The sequence below is a fragment of the Diplotaxodon limnothrissa genome, linkage group LG5 (assembly GCF_057381915.1).
Source record: "Diplotaxodon limnothrissa isolate DT_005_m linkage group LG5, D_limnothrissa_male_GT1.1, whole genome shotgun sequence".
In the NCBI taxonomy this organism is placed as follows: domain Eukaryota; kingdom Metazoa; phylum Chordata; class Actinopteri; order Cichliformes; family Cichlidae; genus Diplotaxodon; species Diplotaxodon limnothrissa.
The window spans coordinates 14,278,463-14,300,434 of record NC_140600.1 but is presented as its reverse complement, the minus strand read 5'-3'; the positions used below and the strand labels follow the sequence as shown (position 1 = coordinate 14,300,434).

The following is a 21,972-nucleotide window of genomic DNA, read 5'->3' as shown; positions in this document are numbered from 1 at the left end:
CTCCTATTCTAGTTTTAGAAACTCTACGAATCACAAGTATGCCTGCAGTCGAGCCTGCTCATTCCAGACTTTGTACCCAAGGATATGGATTAAAAAATCTTCAAGGATTTTAAACTCGATATCTTTCTTATATCACCCGTTCAGTCCCTGGGTTTTCCCAATTTATATGTGTAAAGAAGTAAGTCTAGAGACAAAGCTGGTGAGGGCCATCACTATGGCTAAGGTGACAAAGATACTAAAACAACTGCTGGATGACTGTGCCACTGGGTGGCTGGAATTCACCCTGACTTCCTCAAGGTTCATGATGTTTTGCGGCTTTGTTGGTTAAATCTCTTCTGCATAGTCTTTATGGAAGTCTGGAGCAGTGACTCTGGATTAGCAGACTGGGGCGGTGATACGGGGATTCCTGTAACTATTCTTGTAACTGTGTGTGGTACATTTACATGGGAATCACACTTTTCAGCTCACCTGGAAAGGTCTTGCCAGTGTACTGAGGCGGTGGGTCCCTCTGTTAGAGTGTACTTGGAGAGGGCATATAACTGCGTCCTTTGGAGTGTCCGGGTGCTTAGGGAGAATGGTGCACCTGGCTCATTGTCATATTCAGTCCCTGTACAACCATCACAAAAGCATGGCTCATATTGCCAGTAGTAACACTCTTCCCAAGAGCATCTGCACCTGGAGCTGTTGAAGGAATTGAATTATCTTGGCTCTCCTTCACGAGTGAGGAGTGGAGTGGAAGATAAATACGGTTTTGCGGTGTTGGTAGTGATGAGGGTCTTATACTGGAAAGTGAAGCTGTCAATTTACCAGTCTATCTATCTACAGCCATGAGCTCCTGCTAGTGACCAAAAGAATAAGATCACAGAAACAAGCAGTAGATGTGAGTTTCATCTGAAGTATGTTTGGGCTCAGCCGTAGAGATCGAGTGAGGAGTCATTTGGAAGTAGAGCTGCTAGTATATATGGTCCAAATGTTGATGAACCCTCATTCTTCCACGGTTTTTTTAGTGCACTCTCTGAACACCTTGATTGCACACTCATTCTTGGCGGTGACCTCAACCTTGGACTAAATGAAGAAATGGATAGGCTCAACACAACAGGAACTCAGCGTAATTGGCAGTCCACAAATATAATCAAACAGTATATGAACGACTTTGGTCTTTGCGATGCATGGCGCTCTCTTCACCCCACCAGTAAGGAATATACTTTTTTCTCGCATGTTCATCACTCTTACTCTCGTCTGGATTATTTTTTGGTCAGCAGCTCACTGCTGTGTGACATTTCAGACACTGAGATTCACCCTATAGCTGTCAGCGATCATGCTCCTGTATCTTTAACACTAATGCACAAGAATAATACTACGCCAAGTAAAAACTGGAGATTTAATATATCACTACTTAAAGATGAAGACTTTATTAAATACTTTAAAAAGGAATGGACTTCATATTTAGACTTTAATGACACTCCCGGAATATCTGCTTCTGTTCTATGGGAAGCAGGGAAAGCTGTGATGAGAGGTAAAATAATTTCTTTCTCATCACACAAAAAGAAAGAAGAAAACAAAAATATTCAGGAATTAGAAAAAAACATCAAATCACTAGAAGAAGCCTACGCGTCCCACCAAGATCAGGAAACATTGAACAAAATATGCAAAACAAAACTAGAATTAAATGAAACTATTAATAAAAAAACACAATTCCTTATACAAAGACTTCGCTTGCAGAATTTTGAACACAGTAACAAATCAGGTCGATTTCTAGCTAACCAGCTAAAAATAAATAAAGAAAAAATAACTATATGTGCTGCTAAAGATTTATCGGGGAACACAATATATGATCCTGGAAGAATAAACAACATTTTTAGGGATTTCTATGAAACTTTATACTCACCACAAATAAACCCATCTAAAAATGAAATTGATCTGTTTCTTGACAACGTAACTCTTCCAAAATTACTAGACAGTCAAGCAATGGAACTGGATTCGCCACTGACGCCAAGTGAACTCCAGGAAGCCCTGATAAGTATGCCCAATAATAAGGCTCCAGGTCCAGACGGCTTCCCTGCAGAATTCTACAAAGAATTCTGGACAATTCTGGCACCAGTATTCCACGGCATGTTGCAGGAAATCGAGGAAAAGGGCAAACTACCACCAAATATGAATTCTGCCAACATTAGTCTCCTGCTAAAACCAGGCAAAGACCCTTTATTTCCCTCAAGCTATCGTCCAATTTCTCTTTTAAATGTAGACCTTAAAATAATCTGCAAAGCTCTCTCAAAGAGATTAGAGAAAATGACCCCCCTCTTAATTCATCCTGACCAAACTGGTTTCATAAAAGGTCGGCACTCCTCAACAAACACTCGTAGATTACTTAATTTAATAGACTACTCATACGATAAAAACATCGAAACCATAATATTATCTCTAGATGCAGAAAAAGCATTTGACAGAGTTAATTGGAAATTTTTATTCGCAACTTTACACAAATTTGGTTTTGGAAACTCTTTCATAAACTGGATAAGAATATTATACAATTCCCCAACGGCTCGTATCAGAACAAATGACCAGACATCCTCCAGCTTCTGTCTCCTGAGGGGCACCAGACAGGGATGCCCACTCTCCCCTTTACTTTTTGCAATTTTTATCGAACCTCTAGCAGCAGCATTTAGACAGGCTACAACAATTAAGGGCATAAAATGTAAGAACATAGAACATAAAATCAGTCTCTATGCGGATGATGTGTTGCTTTTTCTGCAAAACACACAAACCAACCTCTCTGAGGTAATTACTTTAATAAACTGGTTTTCAAGAGTTTCAGATTATTCAATTAATTGGCCAAAATCTACAGTTCTCCCCATTAACTGCTCCTTCCATAATTCTTCCTCTGCCCCACTGCAATCCGGAAATATTAAATATTTAGGTATTAATGTCTCTCCTAAGCTTTCAGACTTAACTAAACTAAACCACATCCCACTTCTAAAGAAAGTAGAAGGCGATCTGACTAGATGGAAATCTTTACCCATATCACTCATGGGAAGGGTCGCCACTATAAAAATGATGATCTTGCCAAAAATAAATTACTTATTTTTGATGATCCCTAACAAACCATCACAAGATTGGTTCAGATCTCTGGATTCATATATTTCCAAATTCCTTTGGAAAGATAAACCCCCGCGTATTAGCTTAAAAACGCTACAAAGAACCAAGGATAGAGGAGGATTAGAGCTGCCTAATTTTCACCAATACTTCTTAGCCAACAGGCTTCAGTTCATCTCAGAATGGTTAAAACATACCTTCTTAGTTGAGCCCTGGCTAGATGTTGAACAGGCACTATGCAAGGATCTAGAGATTTCAGACCTACCATTTATTAGCTCAAACATCAAAAGACATGAATGCTTTAAAAGTATCAACATCAGCTTTTCTCTAACAGCATGGTGGGAGTTTCTAAAAATAACGGAGTCTTCATTAATCCCATGCAAACGTACACCTATCTGGAATAACCCTGACATATTACAAAACAATAATATGATTAATTTCCCAGAATGGAGTTGTAAAGGAATTAAATACTTAGAACATATATTAGAGGGAACAGAATTTATTCCATTTGACAGACTAGTTGAACAATATGGGATCAACAAGACAAGGTTTTTAGAATATCAACAAATTAAATCCATAGTAAAAAAGAAATTTAACCTCAGTCAAGTTGAATTACAAACACCACTAAGTGCGGCACATTTTCTTACTCTTAAATCCCCCAAATTATTATCTAAAATATACAGAACACTTTCTAAATTAGATGAATCAATATCCCTTCCTACTGCAAAGTGGGAAGCAGATTTATCAGTCAACCTAGACCAAAACTTCTGGTCTCAGATTTGCTTAAAAACTTTTAAATTAATTAAAAATCCCAGTCTGCAATTAATACAATACAAAATACTTCATAGAGTGCACTATACAGGTCATCGGATGTTCAAGATGGGCTTTACATCTTCCAACAACTGCTCACACTGTCAAGGCAATACACCAGACAATTACATCCACGCTCTTTGGTTCTGTCCACCAGTGCAAAAGTTTTGGCGCGAGATATGTGAAGACTTATCAAAGTGTCTGAAATGTAACATTCCAACTTAGTGTGTCTACTGGGCAGCTTAGATAATGTCACTTCAGAAAAGAATATAGCCTGCCCTATGCATAGCCAAGAAAACAGTCCTCATGAACTGGAAAAATAAAAATAATCTTAATTCTAACCAATATAGAAATTACCTATTAGATTACATTAGTCTTGACACAGCCTCTGCCACCACATTAGATCAATTGCTCTGGGCCCCTTTTATCAGCTCCATCACCTAGTGGGGGTGGGGGGTCATAGTTTGGTCCCGCCTTCACTGTTGTGATTGGTGAGGGGGTAGGGACAGGCTTAGGGCGTCGGGGGGTTCCCGGGAGGCATCTTCCTTGGGGGGCTCAACCCGGGGTAGCGGTCACATCCGGTTGGGGGCTCTGTTGGCTCTCAGGTGACTGTTTCCTCGCGGCTGCGTGCAGCGGGGCTAGGGGAGGGTCTGTGCTGACGGACGTGGGTTACTGACCTGGCAACCTGGCTGCCCCTGGGTGGGTCCGGGATGGGCGTGAGGTTCTGGGGGCGCTCCGTCTCTGGGCTGGGGCCCGGGCCGGGCCTCGGGGGCTTGGGTCCTGGTTGATGTGCTGCCGGGGTTGTGGGCGGGTGGGTGCATGGGGGCCCGGCCCTGGAGCAGGGTGCCGCCGGTGCGTCGAGCCGCCTGGGGGGCTCTTCAACTGGTGGGGGGGATGGTCACATCTTGCAGGAGCTTTCTTCTCTTCAGGAACTCTCTGCAGGAGGGGGAGATACAGGAGAGGTGGAGGAAGATCTCAGCCTGGGCGTTTACCGTCTTATGTAGTCTGGAAGATGTGTGGATGGTGGGGTGGGTGCAGTTTTCTCTGTGGTGGGGTTGGGTGGACTGTCCAGGGCTCTGTGGAGCCGGAGGGCGCTACTGCACTGGGCCCCGGTCTGATGGGCCTGGGCCCCCCTTCCCTGGCGGGTCGCGGAGGGTGGGAGTGCCTACTGGGGTCAGCGGGGGAGCTGGCCCCAGGGAGGGGTTACCTGCCCCTCCCTTCCTTCCCTCCCCATCTCCAGCTGCCTCCCTCTTCCTGCTCCTCCACAACCACCCACACATGCAGGGCCTTGGAGTGGGGGTATGTCATCAGGGTGCAGAGGAGGCTACCCCCCCCCCCCCCCCCCCCCGTCCCCTTCTGGCTGCCTCTGCCTCAATTTTATCCCACAACTTAGACATTCACATTATTCACACTCTCATTACACATACATATAGGATCTTGGGGGTGGGCACAATCACGGAGTCCAAATTACCATCAGGGTGTATACCTCACCCCTGACGTCGTTGCCCACCTCTCAATTTTAAATACACTTAGTCATTGAGGGCTAGCAGGAGGGACTATGCGCTTACCTGCTGCTCCTTGGCAGGTAGCTCCATGCCCTCCTGGGTTTTAATTACACCTTAGAACACATATGCATCAACACTACAATGAGCGGGTGGAGGGAGGTTTGGAGTCTTCTCCCACTCCCATTCTCTGCGGCCTGCTGGAGCGGGAGGGCTAGTAGGAGGAGTTGGCCGTCCGACTGCGGTCTGGGGTGTGGGGCCTCCCTGCTGCTGCGGAGTCGGGGTGGTCTGCCTCTCCCCACCGCAGGGAAAAGGGTAACACCACCTGGGTCTGGGTGCAATTCCCCCCTCCAGGGGCAAGGGTACCTAGACCCGGATTGTAGAGTACGCTTGGGGAGTGTGATTGTGTGTACAGCGTCTCTTTATGTCTGTCTCCACGTTGGTTGAGTGTGGAGTGAGTGCATATGAGAGCATGAGGGTGGGAATGGATGTTTGTGTCTGTGGGTGCCTGTATGTCTGTGTCTATATGTCAGGTTGGGTATCAGACGCCACCTCTCTGGGGACACCTCAGGCCCTCCAAGGTTTGGAGGCCTATCTCCACCCACCACCACTTCCCCTGCCGGTGGCGGACTCCCTCAGGTGTCGGTGTGTTGGTGGTTCTTTGTGTCTGGGGGTGGGCGTCCGGGTACACACCGGCTCACTCCTTGGCGGCCGCTTGTCGGGGCCTGGGGCCTGGGGCTCGCTCGGGCCCCTTTGGAGGTGGGGTGCCCCCGGCCTCTCGGCCTGGGGCTCGGTCACTCAGGCACAGCTGGGGGCCGGCGGAGCTCACGGGCGCGTCACTGCAACTCCCCCTGACTTCTGCTCCGCGGCTGCTGGGCGAGCCCTCATCTGGGACTCTCCTCAGCTCTTACTGGAACAGTGGCGCGGCTGCCCCTCTGTTGGTCTTCCATGGTCTCTTGTGTTCTGGGGGCCTCTGGATGTCTGGAGTTTTGATCTCCTCCATACCCGCTTCACACCCTGGAGGACGGGGCTGTGGCCCCCCCACACTCCCTAGCAGATCATTACATGGAGAAACCTTTGGAATGCAAGCATGCTGATCCACACAGGTATGCACACATGGGTATTCACAGACGCGGACTAAAGCTTTCTTGACTGCTGCCTCAAAGCACACTGTGCGCTGTCTATCTTGCGTGCTGCACAATATCGTTTATTATTTAGTAAATATTGATATCTATGACTAGCTAGTTTATTGTGATGGTGCTTTGTTTTCTCTATTATTATGTTGCTCTTTGTTGTTTGCTGTCTCCTCTGTTTGTTTTTTTTGTTTGTTTTTTTTTTTTCTCCATACAGGTGACCCAGGAGTTCTTTTTTTTTTTTTCTCTCTCTTCCTCCCCCTCTCACCGTCTCTTCTCCCCTTTGGTTTTCTTTCTTTCTCTCCCCCTCTTTCTCTCATTCATTCCCCCTGTCCTATTTATATAAAAAAAAAAAAAAAAAAAAAAGGAAGTAGAGCTGCTACTTTTCTTTATCAAAAACAGCTCACTGAGGTGATTCGGTGTTCTGACGAGGATGTCTCCAGGGCACCTTGTAGTGAGGTGTTTTTGTCATAGAACACCAGGAAGATACCTCGGGGAAGATCCAGGACACGCTGGAAAGACTACATGCCTCGGGTGAGTTGGTGGTTTTGCCACTGAAGAGATCCAAGGCGTGGCTGCAGAGGGGGGTTCTGGATTACTGTGCGAGATGATATTAGGAAGCACCATAGCATAAAAAGAAGCTAAAAAAGTAGCATACTTCACTGTTAATGTTTACTCGTGAGGGTAATTTCAAATCCATTAGTCGGCTTTTAATATTTGTTGGAAGAGCTTGTAATCTCTTGACAGACATAAAAAAATTATTACTGACAATACTGTCATGTGTGTTTCTTAACTCTGTGTCTGTAAGCGTGTGCAATCCTTCAATAACTTCAATAACTCATATCAAAAAATGCAATATGTATAAAAATCATTTCTATTTATAAGCTCTCCCCTTTATCCTAAAAATACCTCCTATGTAATATCTGTATGTGTAAGCCTACATTATAACCACTACTTCTAGAAATCAAAAAGAAATCAAAGCTGTTCTACTCCTTCAACCCTCACTAATTTTCCCTCTAAGATTTATTCACAGCTTTGAAAAACCGGCATTGTATCTTCTAAACAGGATTCAGTTCTGTCATGGTCCTGGGCCATGTTGGCCCAGTATTATTGGTTCCTTGTATTTTCGCTCCTTATTTAGGCCATGTTTTCTGAGGTGTCCTGTTGTGGTGTTCCCTAAGTGTTTTTCCCTTTGTGACTCTTACCCCCTTGTGCCCCTCTGTGTATTTATGAGCTCTCGTCTCTCTTTGTGTTTATTCCATGTTTCCCCCAGCCTGTTATGTCTGTGTTCTCCCTCGGTCTCCCTGCGTCTCTTGTGTATTTCCCCGGACCTCCCTGCATCCTCGTTTCTGGTTTGTGTTATTAGCTTACCCAGTTTAGGTTTCCGGTTTCTTGTTTTTCCACCAGTGCTGTTTTGTGCCCACCGTTGTAAATAAATATTCACCTGCACCAGAGCTGCCGCCTTTTGGGTCCTTTTCTACAACTCCACACGGCTTGCCCCGCAAACCGTGACAAGTTCACTTTAATCCTTTAACCTTAACTTAAAAATAACAGTTTCAGTTTTACCATATCCAAATGATCAAAAACCCAAAAGGTCCTAAAATGATCCTAAATTATTAAACAATTAAATTATTAAACCCTAAACCCCCCTTTATCTTGATACATTTCATGTGTCAAGATACTATACAAAACTTAAAAATGCTCAGTTTCCCCACTCATGATCCAATCTATGTCATAAAAATAAACTTAAAACAGAACAGTTATCAGTCATGTGTTTCTTCAATTAATGGTAACTGAGTTACATCAAAAAATATTTCTCCTTTAGCATTTGGCCTTCTCCCAACAATATACTATAATCCCATAATCTAACCCCACTTAATAAAACAAAACAGAAATTTTCTCTGGTAAAAACAAATTGTTTGTCCACATTCATTCATCCTCACATTCACTCACACATTCACTCCATATTTTTGCTAATAGTGGAGCTTCCCGCGTCAGATTCTCCACCCTCAGCAAAATGAGCTCAGTCATTTTTATTTTCCATAGGAAAATATTTCTTTATGCTTTTGGACTGGATTGACTCGCATAAAATCCTTTTTACAGGTAGCTTTCTCCTCAGCCAATTGTAATCTGGAAAGCCCCCTTATATTTGCTCTTCCCGATAATTTTCAGCGCCGTTATTCACTATTGCAGGCCTCCTTAAAACAGAAATGAAAAAAATAGAGCTGATTGTTAGCTCATAAAAACAAAACAAAATCACCTGACAGGTTTTCTTTAAGTGCACTGTTACAAAATAATGGGCCCAATTTTTAGACATGTCCATGTTTCCTAAAACTCCCTCTATTAAAAACAAAAACAACAACAACCCGAACCTAACCGACAGAATCAACCCATCACCACAACAACCTCAACAACCTTAAACACACAAAAGTTTTGCCACCACATAATTTCACCTCCTCAATACACCAAAAGTCTCATTAAAACCACACAATTTGCACACAAAAATCACCCCCTTATGCTCTGTAACATACTTACATTCAGCATAAAACCCCCTTACAACAACATATCATTAAACTATAAATTTCCTACCCAAATCTGCACTTCTCTTGTCTGCCATGCTTCCTCTTCTGAAAGTCACTTCCTCAGTCACACACACACACACAGGAAGTTCCTTCGTCACCACTCACTTCAGCTAATTTGCATACTGAGTCATCTCTCAAAAAGCTGTAACAACAGAAACATATGTTTAAACATTACCACCTTATTAATATTTACCTTTTTGTAAATATTATATTTTCTAGTATATTAAGGTAGATGTATCGGTGTTTCAGTGACCTCCACTTACATGATCACTGCCGTTGCCCGTTTGTGTCTTCATAATGACAGATGACAGGTAATTAAAACCATAAGCGCTCCCATTCTGCTTCTTGAGTTGAAGGCACACATTTTTTTTCCTCAAAAACTCTCATTTTATCCTTTCAAGCAAAGGCATAGTCCTCTATCGTGAAATCCAGAGCAGACTGTCTAACTGTACTTATATAAAAGAGCAGCAGTACCCAAGAAAAGGATGATGTTTATTCTCACCATTTGCTTCTGAGCAAATAAATGTATTTAGATCCAAAGATGTTGTTTTTTTAACTGTTATATTTAATGTAGAACTTTTCCTCGTGACAATGATGATGTTAGTTATCTGTTGCAGCTTTTGATATCAAATGTGCAGCTTTAGGAAAAAAAAATGTTTGTCCCCACCATGTGGCAGCATCTGCTGTTTACAGTTTATTTTTATCATTAGTGTTTCACTTGACTGTTCTATTATTAGCCCAGTATCCCCTTGCATCTTTGTAATGCATGTTTAAAAAAGAGAAAAAACAAAACAATCCATTCAGAAATGATGTAAAGCTGAGTAAGTATCAAAGGTAGGAGAAAACCTTCGTGTTGGTCTAAATTTAATTCAAACTGGAGACAGACCGAAAAAAAATGACCAAAAAAAACCAGCTATAATGCACAAACCTGCAATACAGCTTATTTACAATCATAAACGCATCATTTGTGCATTTAATCCTAGCATTCAACTGTTGATTTTATTTTCTCTCTGATTTTTTGTGACTTAAGGGAGTCTTTCTCTTACATAAGGTTCTGGAAAGTATTTAAAGAAAGACAAGGCAGGGAAAGTCAGACTCATTCAGTTAAAGGAATTAGGAGCAGTGCTTTCAAAACAGATGCTCTTCCAGAAAATGGTACGATCCCACATACCAGCAGGAAGTTACTTCCCATTTATGATCTTCTCCTCTGTGACACATCATTGTTTGTCCTGACATGCCTCTAGGTGTCTGTGTGCTGCTCTCAGTGTGTCCTGCAGGTCTTTGTACCGGGCCAGAGTGCAGGCTTCCTCTAGCTGGGCCCAGCGGTAATCCTGGTGCTCATCAGACAAAGTCACAGCAGTCCCTGGGTCCTTCAGCTCAGCCAACCAGTACAGCACCTCTTTGGGTTTGCCACGCACCTCATAGTGCAACTCCTGAACAAAGCCTTTTATCACTTTCAGGTGCTCTGCCCCAAGCCCCGCCTCCTCCTTGGTCTCTCTCAGTGCTGTGGTGAGGTCATCCTCACCTGGGTCCACATGACCTTATGGTGAATTTATTAGGGGGGAAAAAAGACTCATTAACGTGTAATTTTCTGTAATGAAGAAAAAATCAATCTAGTGTTTCTTAAACACACCTTTCGGTGGCGTCCAGTGGTGTTCCCCATAAGATGTCTGCAGAAGGAGATACTCGATGTTGCCTGGAGGAGGGATGCGGCCGACTAGACGGCGAAATATGATAAAGCCACAAGCTCGGAGTACCATCTTCCTGTTAAAGCAACTTATACACAAACACAATTCCTCTGTTATTGTGTGTTTGCTTTCCAGAAAACTAAGGACTTTATTGGATGATGACAACATTTTATAACCGCAGATATAGAACAAATTTAAAGTGTCAAACCACAAACTCATGCATCCTGCACTCAACTAAAATATAACATTTCTTTCAACAGTGCCTTAATAAAAGTCCAGTGCTAGTCATTTTTTGTTGTTTATGCATCATGTTTTGCATTTGTTACATAAATGTGTATTTTACAGATAAGGTGCACATGCCCACAAATATTAACATAGACAAATGTACATATACTCACAGGCCACTTTGTTAAGTACACTTGCTCAACTGTATTAATCCAAATATTTAATCAGCCAATCACATGGCCACAACTTTAAGGTCAAGACGACTTAGTGAAGTTCAAAGTACGTGTCAGAATAGGTGATTTAAGTGGCTTTTCATGGCTGTTGGTTCCAGTTGGGATGGTTTAAGTATTTCAGAAACTGCTGATCTACTGAGATTTTGCCACAAGGCCATCTCTACGGTTCACAGAGAATGGCCTGAAACACAGAAAATACGCTGTGAGTGGCAGTTCACTGCTTGACTATACTATGCTGATGCCAGAGTTCAGAGGAATGGCCAGACTGCTTTGAGCTGACAGGAGGGACTCAAATAACTGTTCATTACAACCAATGTATGCAGAGGAGCATTTCTTAATCCACAGCATGTCAAACCTTGAAGCAGGAACAAGAAACTGAAACAACAATTTACACGGTCTCACCAAACTTGAACAATAGAAGATGGTCGTAAAAATGTTGCCAGGTCTGATGAGTGTCGATTTCTACTGCAACATTTGAATGGTAGGGTCAGAATTTTATGTAAATAAGATGAAAGCATGGATCCAACCATACATCAGGCTGGTGGTGATGGTGTAATGGTGTGGGAATTATTATCTTGCCACACTTTGGCCTCTTGGTACCAATTTTAACTTCACAGCCTGCATGTCATTCCTTTTAAGACCACTGTGTACCCATCTCTTGATGGCTGCTTCCAGGAGGATATTGTGCCATATCACAAACTTCAAATGATCTCAAACTGGTTTCTTGAGCACGACAAGTTTTAAGCCAGGCTATTCCCTGTATTTGAATGGCCAAAAAAGCTCCTTTGGGATATGCTGGAACAGGAGATTAACATTATATTGACATGCTGTCATATCAATATGTACCATAACCCATAGAAGAATTAAGGCAGTCCTGAAAACCAAAGGGGGTTCAATCCAGTACTAGCAAATTGTGTATATCGCTTTTTGTTAGTTAGTTACGGCAAAGATTAATGATGGATACATTTATTATTGTACATGTGGTACTAAGTCCTGTGAAAATAGTTATAAACACTCTAAACCAGCTCAGTGCAGGTTTTGAAATGTAGCTTTGCGGGAAGACTAATTCTTTTATATATTTATTTTAAAATCAAGCGACAGTTAAAGACTAATTCTATACCAGATTCTATGGATTTATTTTGTAAAACACAGTCGCGACGATTAAATATTTACTGACGGAAAGAAATGTGTTAGTATTTACAGCACACGGTTAGCTAGCTTTCAAATCGGATGTGAAGCCTAATATGAGCTTCAACCGCCGCTTTTATGGTGGATGTTTCTGCTCCACCGGACGCACTGCTGATCTTCACCTCATGCTCACACACTGCACGAGGCCATTATAAGTCAATTATTTTCAAGAAATCAGCGCAAACTACTTACAGTGAATGATTTGACAAGGAAGAGAGAGCGGAGCGCCGAGAAAATACTCCGGGCACTCTGCAAAGAATGACACAGATAGTTCCGGTTTGTAGAACAAAAATTATCAAATCAAGTCTAAACCAATCAATAAATATAAAAAGTATTCTATTATTGGCTTATATAACGTATGTTAATATAGCATTACATCACTAAATTATTCCTGTTAGCATATATTCTGTTGTCTCTATAATATAATGTCACTATGCAAACCGGTTATTAAGTCTATAATAATGTATTGTGCATAATGCATATATGTAAAATATATCATTATATGTTTCTTTCACATGAAAAAAAAAATCTCTGACCAATAACGTCAGCTGTAGAATCAAAACACTAGTATAAAAGCCAGTTTTGATTAAAAAAAAAAAATTTATCTCCTAATTTTATAAAGCTACTTTCCACCACCGGTACAGCTCGTTTTACTTATGATAATTCATCTTGAATTATGTTAATTTTGAGGTGAATCCCAAAGCAGTTAAATGCATTGGACTAAAATAAAAAAAATTAAATGTACTTATATGTGATTTAAATAACTAGTTTTTTTTTTAAGAAAATGATAGAAATCTCTCCCAGTGAAGGCTTAAACCAACGCATTTCTTTACAATCTTTGTAGCTGATGTGCCTGAGAGAAACTGATAAGTAATGTATCCAGTGTAGGACCAACCAACAGACAGCTTGTGTCTGAAGATAAAAGACACGAGCCCCCACTTTTCCCACACAACCCTGGGCTGTCAGCTGTACACTTGTTCAGCTTGACAGAGGCGATACAGCGGCTGACTTTCAAGGTAAGGCGATGCAAAAGTAAAATGAGTTATTTTTGAAGCAAAACCACCAGAGAGAGGGGCGCAGAGGTACTGAAAGTCCTTAAAGGATCACTTGAAGACTTTTCTTCTTCCTGATATTTCATTATATTTCCTGCTTGCTCATTTCAGCTGGCTGTGCTTTGGCCACAGGCTTCAGGGCATGTGACTTTCACTGCTACTACTACTGTGCTTACTCATCCTGTGTGTAGGGCTCATTATTCCACTCCACTATACATGAACATGAATCATCCTCACATTCAGATATTTTTGGTATATGCTGCCTACAAGGAGATCAGACGTGGAGATGATGTAGCACTCTGATCTTTGGATAACCCATTCTTGTGTTGAATGATGACAGCTGAATCTCTGTCAGTTTTTTTGTTTTTGTATTTCCCATTCAGTTTGTGCCAATTCATGTAGGTCATTTAGCGAAATCACTGTTCTCTTGTGTTTAGCACAGCAGCTTTATTTTCTATACTACGATGGATACCAAATAATCATGAGACAGATAATAGGGCTTAAAGCTCAGGGCCTTGGTGTGTTTGGAGCAGAGCTGATCAGTGCCAAGAAATGTTCTTACATGAGTGTTCTTGAGTTGTTCTGGACTTAATTTAAGCTGACAACTGTGAGGTGAGGTGCCAACACAATAATCCCAGTGACGAATCCAAAGCCCACACCTTTTTTACGTGTGTGGATTCAGTTAAGTTTTTACCCTAAAATACACCATAGTCACTTTGGGCCACATATGAGAATGATGGAGGGACAAATACACACAACCTTGAGAACTGATGATATGACCTTCTTGACCTCAAAGCAGCATTTGGCAGCCACATGGAGGAGAACGAGCAGTCAGCAAGAGGCCTCCATTTCGTGGGCAAGAAGGATGAACTTATTGAAGCAAAGCGGTCTTTCAGATCAATAGAAGATCGGGATATACTGATTATCTACCACCAGGGAGTCTTCTATGCTATGGATTCTTACTGTTACCGTAAGTGCAATTTTTCTAGTGAAAAACTCATAGTGGTCACTGCAGAGAGAGGAAATGCACTGGGACCTTTAACACTGGGCTTCATTATTTAATAAATTATTGAACATTTTAGCACATGTCATCTGGAAAGTGTGTCCTTTTTAGCAAACTGTTAGTATGTTTGTTTATTTTGTGATACACTGATACCCCGTCATTTCGGCAGATGCTGGAGGAATGCTGAACAACGGCGACATTGAGGTGAGTTTCAGGTTTAAATTACGAGGGTTAGATCAAGACAACATTCCAAAATATCAGAGCAAATATCTTCTACAATCACTCAAGCAGTAATTTAACTAAACACATGAATACTTAACACAGTTTTCATATCTGAATTTACTGCCATTCACTACAAAAGCCTTGAACAAATAGTGCCTCATCTCAACCTTCTCAACTGATCTTCTCTAACTTTGGCTGTTTTTAAGAAATGTTATTAATCACTACTGCTTTTAAGTAATCTGGTATCTGTATTATTATAGTTATTATTTCTTTTTTCCCTCCCCCTTTAAACCACCTTGAATGACTATAGCATTTAAGGGTGATATATAAATAAACTTTCTTTGCCTTGTCTTAAGTTATTATCTCATTCCTGATTTAACATATTCTTGTATCTGCACAATAATGACTAAAGGCAAATGCTGGGCTAAGGCTGTGAGGATATTGTATTATTATTTTATAGTGCAAAGAAACCTAAAATGACATACACACAAGGTCATTTATCTGCCTTTTGTCCACAAGCAGGAAATTAACGGCAAGCTGTGCATAATTTGTCCGAAGCATAAGTACAAGCTCACTCTAGCCAAAGGGGAGTGCTTATACAAAGGCAACAACCCCAAGGAAAAGCCACCTGTGCCCAGATGGTACTCCAAGGGTGTGAAGCAGAGAACGCACACAGTCACAGAGAACAATGGGGAGATCTACGTCAAGCTCTCCGATAACCCAAATTGGATCGAATCAGATTACTACCAAGGAGAAAAAGGCAAGATAGAACGAGCCAAAGCTGAGGCGTCTGAGAAGGAAACATCTTGACAGTAATGGATGAAGATTGCACCCAAGTGTTTTCTTTTTGTCTGCTTTGATCTCCTCTAAATAATTGCATGATGACTGTATGGCAAGGTTGTTAGTGATGACATGCACTCTGTGGTCAATTTATTAGCACTCAGTTGGATAGATAGCTCTAAAGTGGCTCTTGTTTTTGGTCATTTTTGACTGTATTTACACGTTTGTTTGGGTGATGGTTTATTTCAAACACTGGTAAAGCATTGCCATTTAACACTGATGTCTGTTTGTCAATAGCATCATCTCCATCTCTAAATAAACATTTCTAAGGATGAATTTGGATTTCTGTGTCATCCATCTCATATAGGACAGTGACATCCAATACTCTTTGTGTAGTATGCATACAGGGAAGGAATCAGTAGCACTGATGAGATCCTAGAGTGGAGTGGTTGTGCAGTATCCAAGTCTCTGTATTGCTTCAAATGGCTTTAGAACGCAAGTATATGATCTCAGAGGCTGCATAGATTTACGTATTTGGGATTATTGTCACATATTTTTTCCCCCAGTAACTGCAAAAAACGAAAACCTGTTTGCTGAGAAATTAGATAATCCAAAAAGTCTTGGAGGGTTGCAGATACAGCACGCATTTGTCTGGCTCTGCGGCCTCTGAGGGGGCCCTGCATATTTTGTATAAAATGTATGGTTTTTGTTGGGGATACTTTTATTTGTATCCAGTATTGCATAGGTGTCAAACTCTGGCCCGCGGGCCAAATTTGGCCCGCAGCCTAATTACATTTGGCCCGCGAAGCCATACCAAATTACTATTAGAGCTGGCTTACTGGTATTATACAGCTAATATATATATTGTTTAGTATTAAGCTTTGCTTGTTCCATATTCAGTTTTTCAGCAAACCTTGTTTGAGTCCATAAGAAAAGATTCATTCTTATATCTAGAGGAAGATTTTTTTTCAATAAATATTAATGTTAGCCCGCGACTTTGTTCCAGTTTTGAATTTTGGCCCACTGTGTATTTGAATTTGACACCCCTGCTGTAGCTCAACTGCAGGCATTAGCTGGATAAGCAAAAGAAGATGGATGGATGGATGGATTAACAATTTCACAAAGCAGGGAAAATACATACAGTTAGTGTTATTATTATCTATTTCATCACATGTCAGTAGAATTAATGTGACTTAATGCATGGCTTTCCTATACTTCACATGCAGTGCAAAAGAATGAGGCTGTAGCATTTCTTAACCATTTGATATGACGGGTCAAGGCAGCCTGTCACATTCAGATTATTTCTCTGTTTCTGTACCAGAATTGTACAATAGTGACATTGGTTGAGAGCACAAATGCTGTGGGGTATAGAGCCCCTCTGTGCATGAATTATGCTGTTCTCTAGCTGGCTTATAGCAAACTCAGTACTGTGTGACTCTTCAGATACAGTCAAGAAAGACCCATGGTTTACATGGAATAAGGGGGCAGTTTAATTACATAATCAAGTTGGGAGTCTTGACAGAAGGCAGTGGCCATTGTCTGCAGGTGGTCATTTGCTATAGGTCAAGCGGTGGGCTGTTCGTCAAGATAAAGAGCAGACTGTGGGGAAAGTGCTTAGCAGGGCCAGTGCATCTGCCAGAAGGAGAGCATGTAAGCAACACAGATTTTCAGTGTAGAAGGGCATTCAAACTCAAGCCCTGGTTTTATGTTATGCATTATTCATAATGGCTGCGAATGACCCATGAGGCTCTGATTAAGCCTTTAAGGGTCAGGCTATTCTTCCCCTCAATTCTCAGTGGATGCCCTGGAGCTTTTCCAAGAGGGCCAGCCAGATCTTATTATTACCTTTTACCTACCTCTCCCACAACAACAAAACACCTCCCGAAAAAAAGCTGGTTTAAGCATTTTAAATGTCGTCGCAGTGTCAGCAAATAGCCGGTCGCGTGCTCACTTTGGTGGTCATTATTGTTATCCCTGTCATTAACACTGAGCCCCGTGCTTCCAGCTCGAGGTAATTAACTTTTGTGTGAACGCCTGTGGAGGAGTGCGGTGACAGTGTGGGGCAGCGGAATGGTGGCAGGCGCACACACGAGCCGTGCAGAGGGGCAAAGCTGCGGTGAGGCAACAAGGTGTAAGTCCGAGTAAACAAAAACGGGTGAGGGTGTTCGTTTGTGCGCGTGTGTTGGCGCGTGTATGTCCGCGCGTGCGTGCTGCTGAGTCAGACGCGGCCGCTCACGGTTCAGTCAGCCCTCCTCTCTCTCTCTCTCTCCCTCTCTCTCTCTTCCTTCCCAGTTGTTATTTTGCTAGCGACACTTTGTTTCATCCACCGACGTCATCTATACAGTCTGGACACCGAGGCGCGAAGCTACCCTCCCTCTCCGTAGTTAATTGTTTCCTACCGACTGACAACTTGTTCGCCTGTTAGCGCACTGGCTGTCTGTCCATGGGCGCTGCTGTTTACACACTCTGCTGCTCCTCCTCCGCCGGCTGGGCTGTCCGGTGCGCCTCTGCGGTCGGTTCGGGACGGTGTCGAACTCCGCTTTTATGAATGAATAACGAGACGGGGAAATGCCCGTGACTGCGAAACTCCCCCTACAGCCGGGCTCCCGGGGGGCCAGCCACCGATGAGAGGGATTACCGACGGAGCCGAGCCGCGGCTCATTGCGGAAAAAGCGAGCCTTGACTGCAGACTGGCGTGGAAAGGCACCGCGAGAGGGAAACGGGCTCCATAGCATAAAGCAGCGGAACGAAACCGCGGTGACCACAATGTAAGTTCCTCTGGAGCTGCAACTCATTAAGGCTTATGAAGAGATGGTGCTCCTGGTTGCATGCCTTATTGATTTTTTTCAGTATATCACTGCTTGGAAAACACAAAGATAGCGGGAATAATTTGTCCGTCTGAATTATTCTAACATAATACCCACTCAGGTGTGATAATGAAGGCCTGGGCGAGCTTCTCTTCAGTGATTTTCAGTGACATAGCCGTGATGCACTGTCTCCGTGAGAGACATGAATAATAAGGTCCAGTGCAAAGAGAGGAGCCTCCGCTCCCTCGGTGCTCTTTGATCATCACCATCATCTACCTGTGTGGACTGAAGGCACCTGTGTGATGCCTTCAGTCCACTTTCAACCACGAGTTGTCTGGCTTGCAGGTCCATCCACATCGTGGCGCTGGGCAGCGAGTGCCCCGGAGGAGTCGGTCCAGGAGATGAGATGTTGGGGCAGGGGCAGCTGCAGGGGAGGTTGCTGTGGAGCTACTTGGGTCAGGGAGCCATGGTGGGACCGTGCGACCTAGAGAGCAGTATGCACAACCCGGCTTTCATGGAGTACACCTCACGTGTCTTTGGAGATGTCACGGTAGTGGTTCGGGATTGTCCCAGCTGGGTAAGAGACAGGTGGTGTGTTTGAGTGAGCAGACTGAGAGAAGCAGAGACACCTGCATGAGTCAGCTGTTACATTATGACTTTGGCTTGTGCATGTATTTGTGCACTGTAAGTCTGATCTTCAAGTGCTATTATGGCTCTTTTCCTCTACATTTACATCCTCTTGATAGTTTGTTTATTTGTTTAAAATAACAATCTGCAAATTTTATGCCAAATCAAAGGCATTTCCAGAGTACTGTGAGAAAATGTGAGTTACTTAATGTATATGCTGTTTACTTTTCAGTCTGCTTCTGTTTCTCAGAAGATACAGCCTTCTACAACATTTCAACTTCCAGCAGCCCTTGCCTTGCAGCGCTGATTGCAGGCTTTATAAAAACGTCTCTATTCTTAGGACGCTATTTTAACATGCATTGCAGAAAAAACCTGATGAAAGAACTTTTGTTCTTAATAGCATATGCACTGTTAGGGTTTTGTATGCATCCTATTATAGGCCTGTCTAACCCCGTCAGGGGTGTTGCTGGTGGAAGTCTGTTTGTCTAATTCTGCGTCTCTGCCTTTTATTTTTAATTCAAAATGCTCAAAGCTTTCTGAAGTGTTTTTCCTTCCTAATGGGTTGAATTAAGTTGGTTTAGAGTAGCTAGCCTCATAAAGATCTCTAGGGGGTAAAGTTAAAAAACCCAGTTACACTGATGAATTTGTACTTACATGAGAGGAAGCGTTAGGTTTATATGAGGTGTGGTGAAGACAGGGGTGTAGATACATCTCTGTGTATGTCTTTGCTTGGGTCTCAGCCCTCCATCTATTTACAAATGTCATCCTTTCCTTGCCTTTCTAGGACTTGCTGGACAGCGACTGGGCCAGTGTTCGGAAAGTTCTTGAGCAGGCGGACATTTTAGTTATTAAATATTCAGTCACTGACAAGCTGGCCTTCCAGCAGGTCAGGAATGGCTATGCTCCGAGACTCCGCCCACTCCTGAGGCACTGGGGCGTGCCCGTCATCCTCGTTGCTGTGGGAGCGCGGCTGAATGGTGAGGATGCCTTTTGTTCTGTGTTTTTGTTGGAGCAGGACCTAGTTTAGTTTAGCCAACATGGCTTGCCAACCCTCCAACTGTTTATCGTTGCTGCATATGAGCTGTCACTGTACTGGATATCCTGGCAATTTCAGGTCAGCTGACTGTTACCTAAGCTGTTGGTTTTGGTTTCGGGACAGCATTATGCTCTTCTTGCTGAGATCACTCAGTGAGTCTTGTATCCTCTAGCATGTCCACACAGCAATGAGGAGGATGCTCATGATTAACTCTCCTCTTGGCTGCCTTCAGGCTGTCAGCTCACATGCTTCCCCACAGGAAACACTCCAAAGAAGTACAGTGTACAGTACAACTTTGGGGCTTTTCTGTTCCAAAAAAAAGAAGCCTTGCTTGTAGACAAGAGTTCATTGTCGTGGTGCAAAAAAAAAAAGTGCACCAGAACAGAAGTATGTGCCTTCAGCAGGATAGAGCACACATTTACAGCCTTACTGGAGGCTGCTTAACAAAATAAGCATTAACATAACACACATGTGTTGGCATCTCAGTGAGTGACCCACACCCTGTTAAAATTAAATCCTGTAAACAAGCCCATCAAATGTACCAGGTTATATTTTTAGCACGTGTGCTCAACATACTTTGAAATCCTGTCAGAGCACTGCAGCAGCGTGATCACAGTGAAAGTCAAGTCTGAAGAGAGAGAAAAACGAGAGGGGAGTGGATCACTGTAGACCAGAGCTTTTGTTTGTGTTTGTGTTTTTTTTCTTTTTCTTTTCTTTTTAGCAGCTGCTGTGAGTAGTTTCATGCAAGCCCCCCCCCCCCCCCCCCCCGCCATTGTGACTGCAGAGAATGACGGCTGAGGTCTGAGCGCTTCCTGTCTTTAGACCACCTAAGGCACATCTGTGGCAGGGGGAGCGCTGCCGCACGTGCATTAATGCAGCCATTAAACCAGCGAAGAACGGAGGAGCGCAGACAGATTTATCCAAGGGCACGCACGCACACCATTGCTCGCACAAACATACCACTGATATGCCAAGTCACAGCCGCTCCGATGCTCACGCGCGCACTTACACACACTCCTTTTCCTGCTGTCACCCTTGCACTCACTCACACGCTCTCAGCCTGCCATCGTCTCTGTGTCACGCCTGTGGGTTATTAGCAATATGATTTATCCAGTGCCTCGGGACTTGGCTGTATGTCCTGCAGATTCTGCCTTTCTCTCTCCTCCTTTGTGCAGCCCTTGCTCTAGTCTTTTTTTTTTTCTCCTTCAAGATAATCCCTCTAATTTTCTGTCTGATTCTGTTTCTGTGGTCTCCCTGTGCACACATGCCACAGTACAGCCAGTCCTAGTCCACGTGCCACTGCAGATTTTACACATCTATATGATCTTGCTGTACAATTACTGACCCCCCCCCTCATTAACTTGCTGAAGAAATTGCAGCTTGGGGTGTGCAGCAGAAATATTTTTAAAATCCAAACGTACGCATGCATGCTTTCCCTTTTAAAAACCCTCGCTAGCTCTCTACATAGTCACCCAGAGAAAGAATTGAGGAATCGGGAAAAAGGGCGAGGCCACACCATAAAAGCCACATGTGGTTGTAGCATCTGGTTCATATGTTCTGATTTGTGAAACATGCTTTCCATTCTAGTTTAGTTTGCAAAATGTATTTTTTGCTCCAGCAGCACTGACTAACAACACTTTTGCATTCTGTAAGACGGAAGTAAGGGCATTGTTTTTTGTTTATTATTGTTTATTTTTCTACAACTTTTTATTGTAATTATTGAGGAACATTGCTCATCTGAACAGGCTAAGTGTTTGCCATGGGAATTTCAGTCACCTGAAGGGAGGGTGTGTTTGTGACTATTTTAAATCTAATTATTTCTTAGAATCTGTTCAATTTTGCTGAGTGCCCTTCAGTGCGCTGCTACTCCTTTGTCACAGGCATGTTATTCTTTTCCACTTCCTCTGTGCTTGAGTGGTTCAGTAGAACTCACTGAGTCACACATGGATCTAGTACTGCCTTAGTAGGTTCATGCTTCTCAAAAAGGATAA

At 42.9% G+C, this 21,972-nt stretch overlaps 3 protein-coding genes across 4 annotated transcripts in view; 2 read left to right on the top strand and 1 right to left on the bottom strand.

The window, feature by feature from the left end:
- Positions 1-10,106: 10,106 nt before the first annotated feature.
- Positions 10,107-12,691, bottom strand: nudt2 (nudix (nucleoside diphosphate linked moiety X)-type motif 2). Its single transcript, XM_085353123.1, has 3 exons — positions 12,647-12,691; positions 10,754-10,896; positions 10,107-10,660 (listed from the first exon to the last, which is right to left on the bottom strand). Exons 2-3 carry the CDS (start codon positions 10,878-10,880, stop codon positions 10,338-10,340), a joined length of 450 nt encoding a protein of 149 aa, XP_085209249.1. The 5' UTR covers positions 10,881-10,896; positions 12,647-12,691; the 3' UTR covers positions 10,107-10,337.
- A 730-nt stretch (positions 12,692-13,421) lies between these two features.
- rfesd (Rieske (Fe-S) domain containing) lies at positions 13,422-15,541 on the top strand. Of its 2 annotated transcripts, none has more exons than XM_085353121.1 (4): positions 13,422-13,470; positions 14,303-14,476; positions 14,679-14,713; positions 15,254-15,541. In XM_085353121.1, the coding sequence occupies exons 2-4, from the start codon at positions 14,320-14,322 to the stop codon at positions 15,539-15,541; spliced, it is 480 nt and encodes a 159-aa protein (XP_085209247.1). In that variant the 5' UTR covers positions 13,422-13,470; positions 14,303-14,319. The 2 variants fall into 2 exon arrangements, with proteins under 2 accessions (XP_085209247.1, XP_085209248.1); XM_085353122.1 differs by having other exon boundaries at positions 13,443-13,470; positions 14,306-14,476.
- Positions 15,542-17,745: 2,204 nt separating this feature from the next.
- The window catches only part of rhobtb3 (Rho related BTB domain containing 3), a 30,201-nt gene continuing 25,974 nt past the window's right edge, over positions 17,746-21,972 (top strand). Inside the window, exons 1-3 of the mRNA XM_085353092.1 lie at positions 17,746-18,279; positions 18,664-18,895; positions 19,730-19,922. Coding sequence (XP_085209218.1) covers positions 18,278-18,279; positions 18,664-18,895; positions 19,730-19,922 — 427 coding nt within the window. The 5' untranslated portion in view covers positions 17,746-18,277. The remainder of the gene's footprint in view (positions 18,280-18,663; positions 18,896-19,729; positions 19,923-21,972) is intronic.

Excerpts from the sequence above, each read along its gene's own strand:
- rfesd (XM_085353121.1), top strand. The coding sequence starts at position 14,320 with ATGGAGGAGAACGAGCAGTCAGCAAGAGGCCTCCATTTCGTGGGCAAG. Across the intron at positions 14,477-14,678 it reads TATGGATTCTTACTGTTACC|ATGCTGGAGGAATGCTGAAC; the intron begins GTAAGTGCAATT and ends TCATTTCGGCAG. Across the intron at positions 14,714-15,253 it reads TGAACAACGGCGACATTGAG|GAAATTAACGGCAAGCTGTG; the intron begins GTGAGTTTCAGG and ends GTCCACAAGCAG.
- nudt2 (XM_085353123.1), bottom strand. The coding sequence starts at position 10,880 with ATGGTACTCCGAGCTTGTGGCTTTATCATATTTCGCCGTCTAGTCGGC. Across the intron at positions 10,661-10,753 it reads CCACTGGACGCCACCGAAAG|GTCATGTGGACCCAGGTGAG; the intron begins GTGTGTTTAAGA and ends ATTCACCATAAG.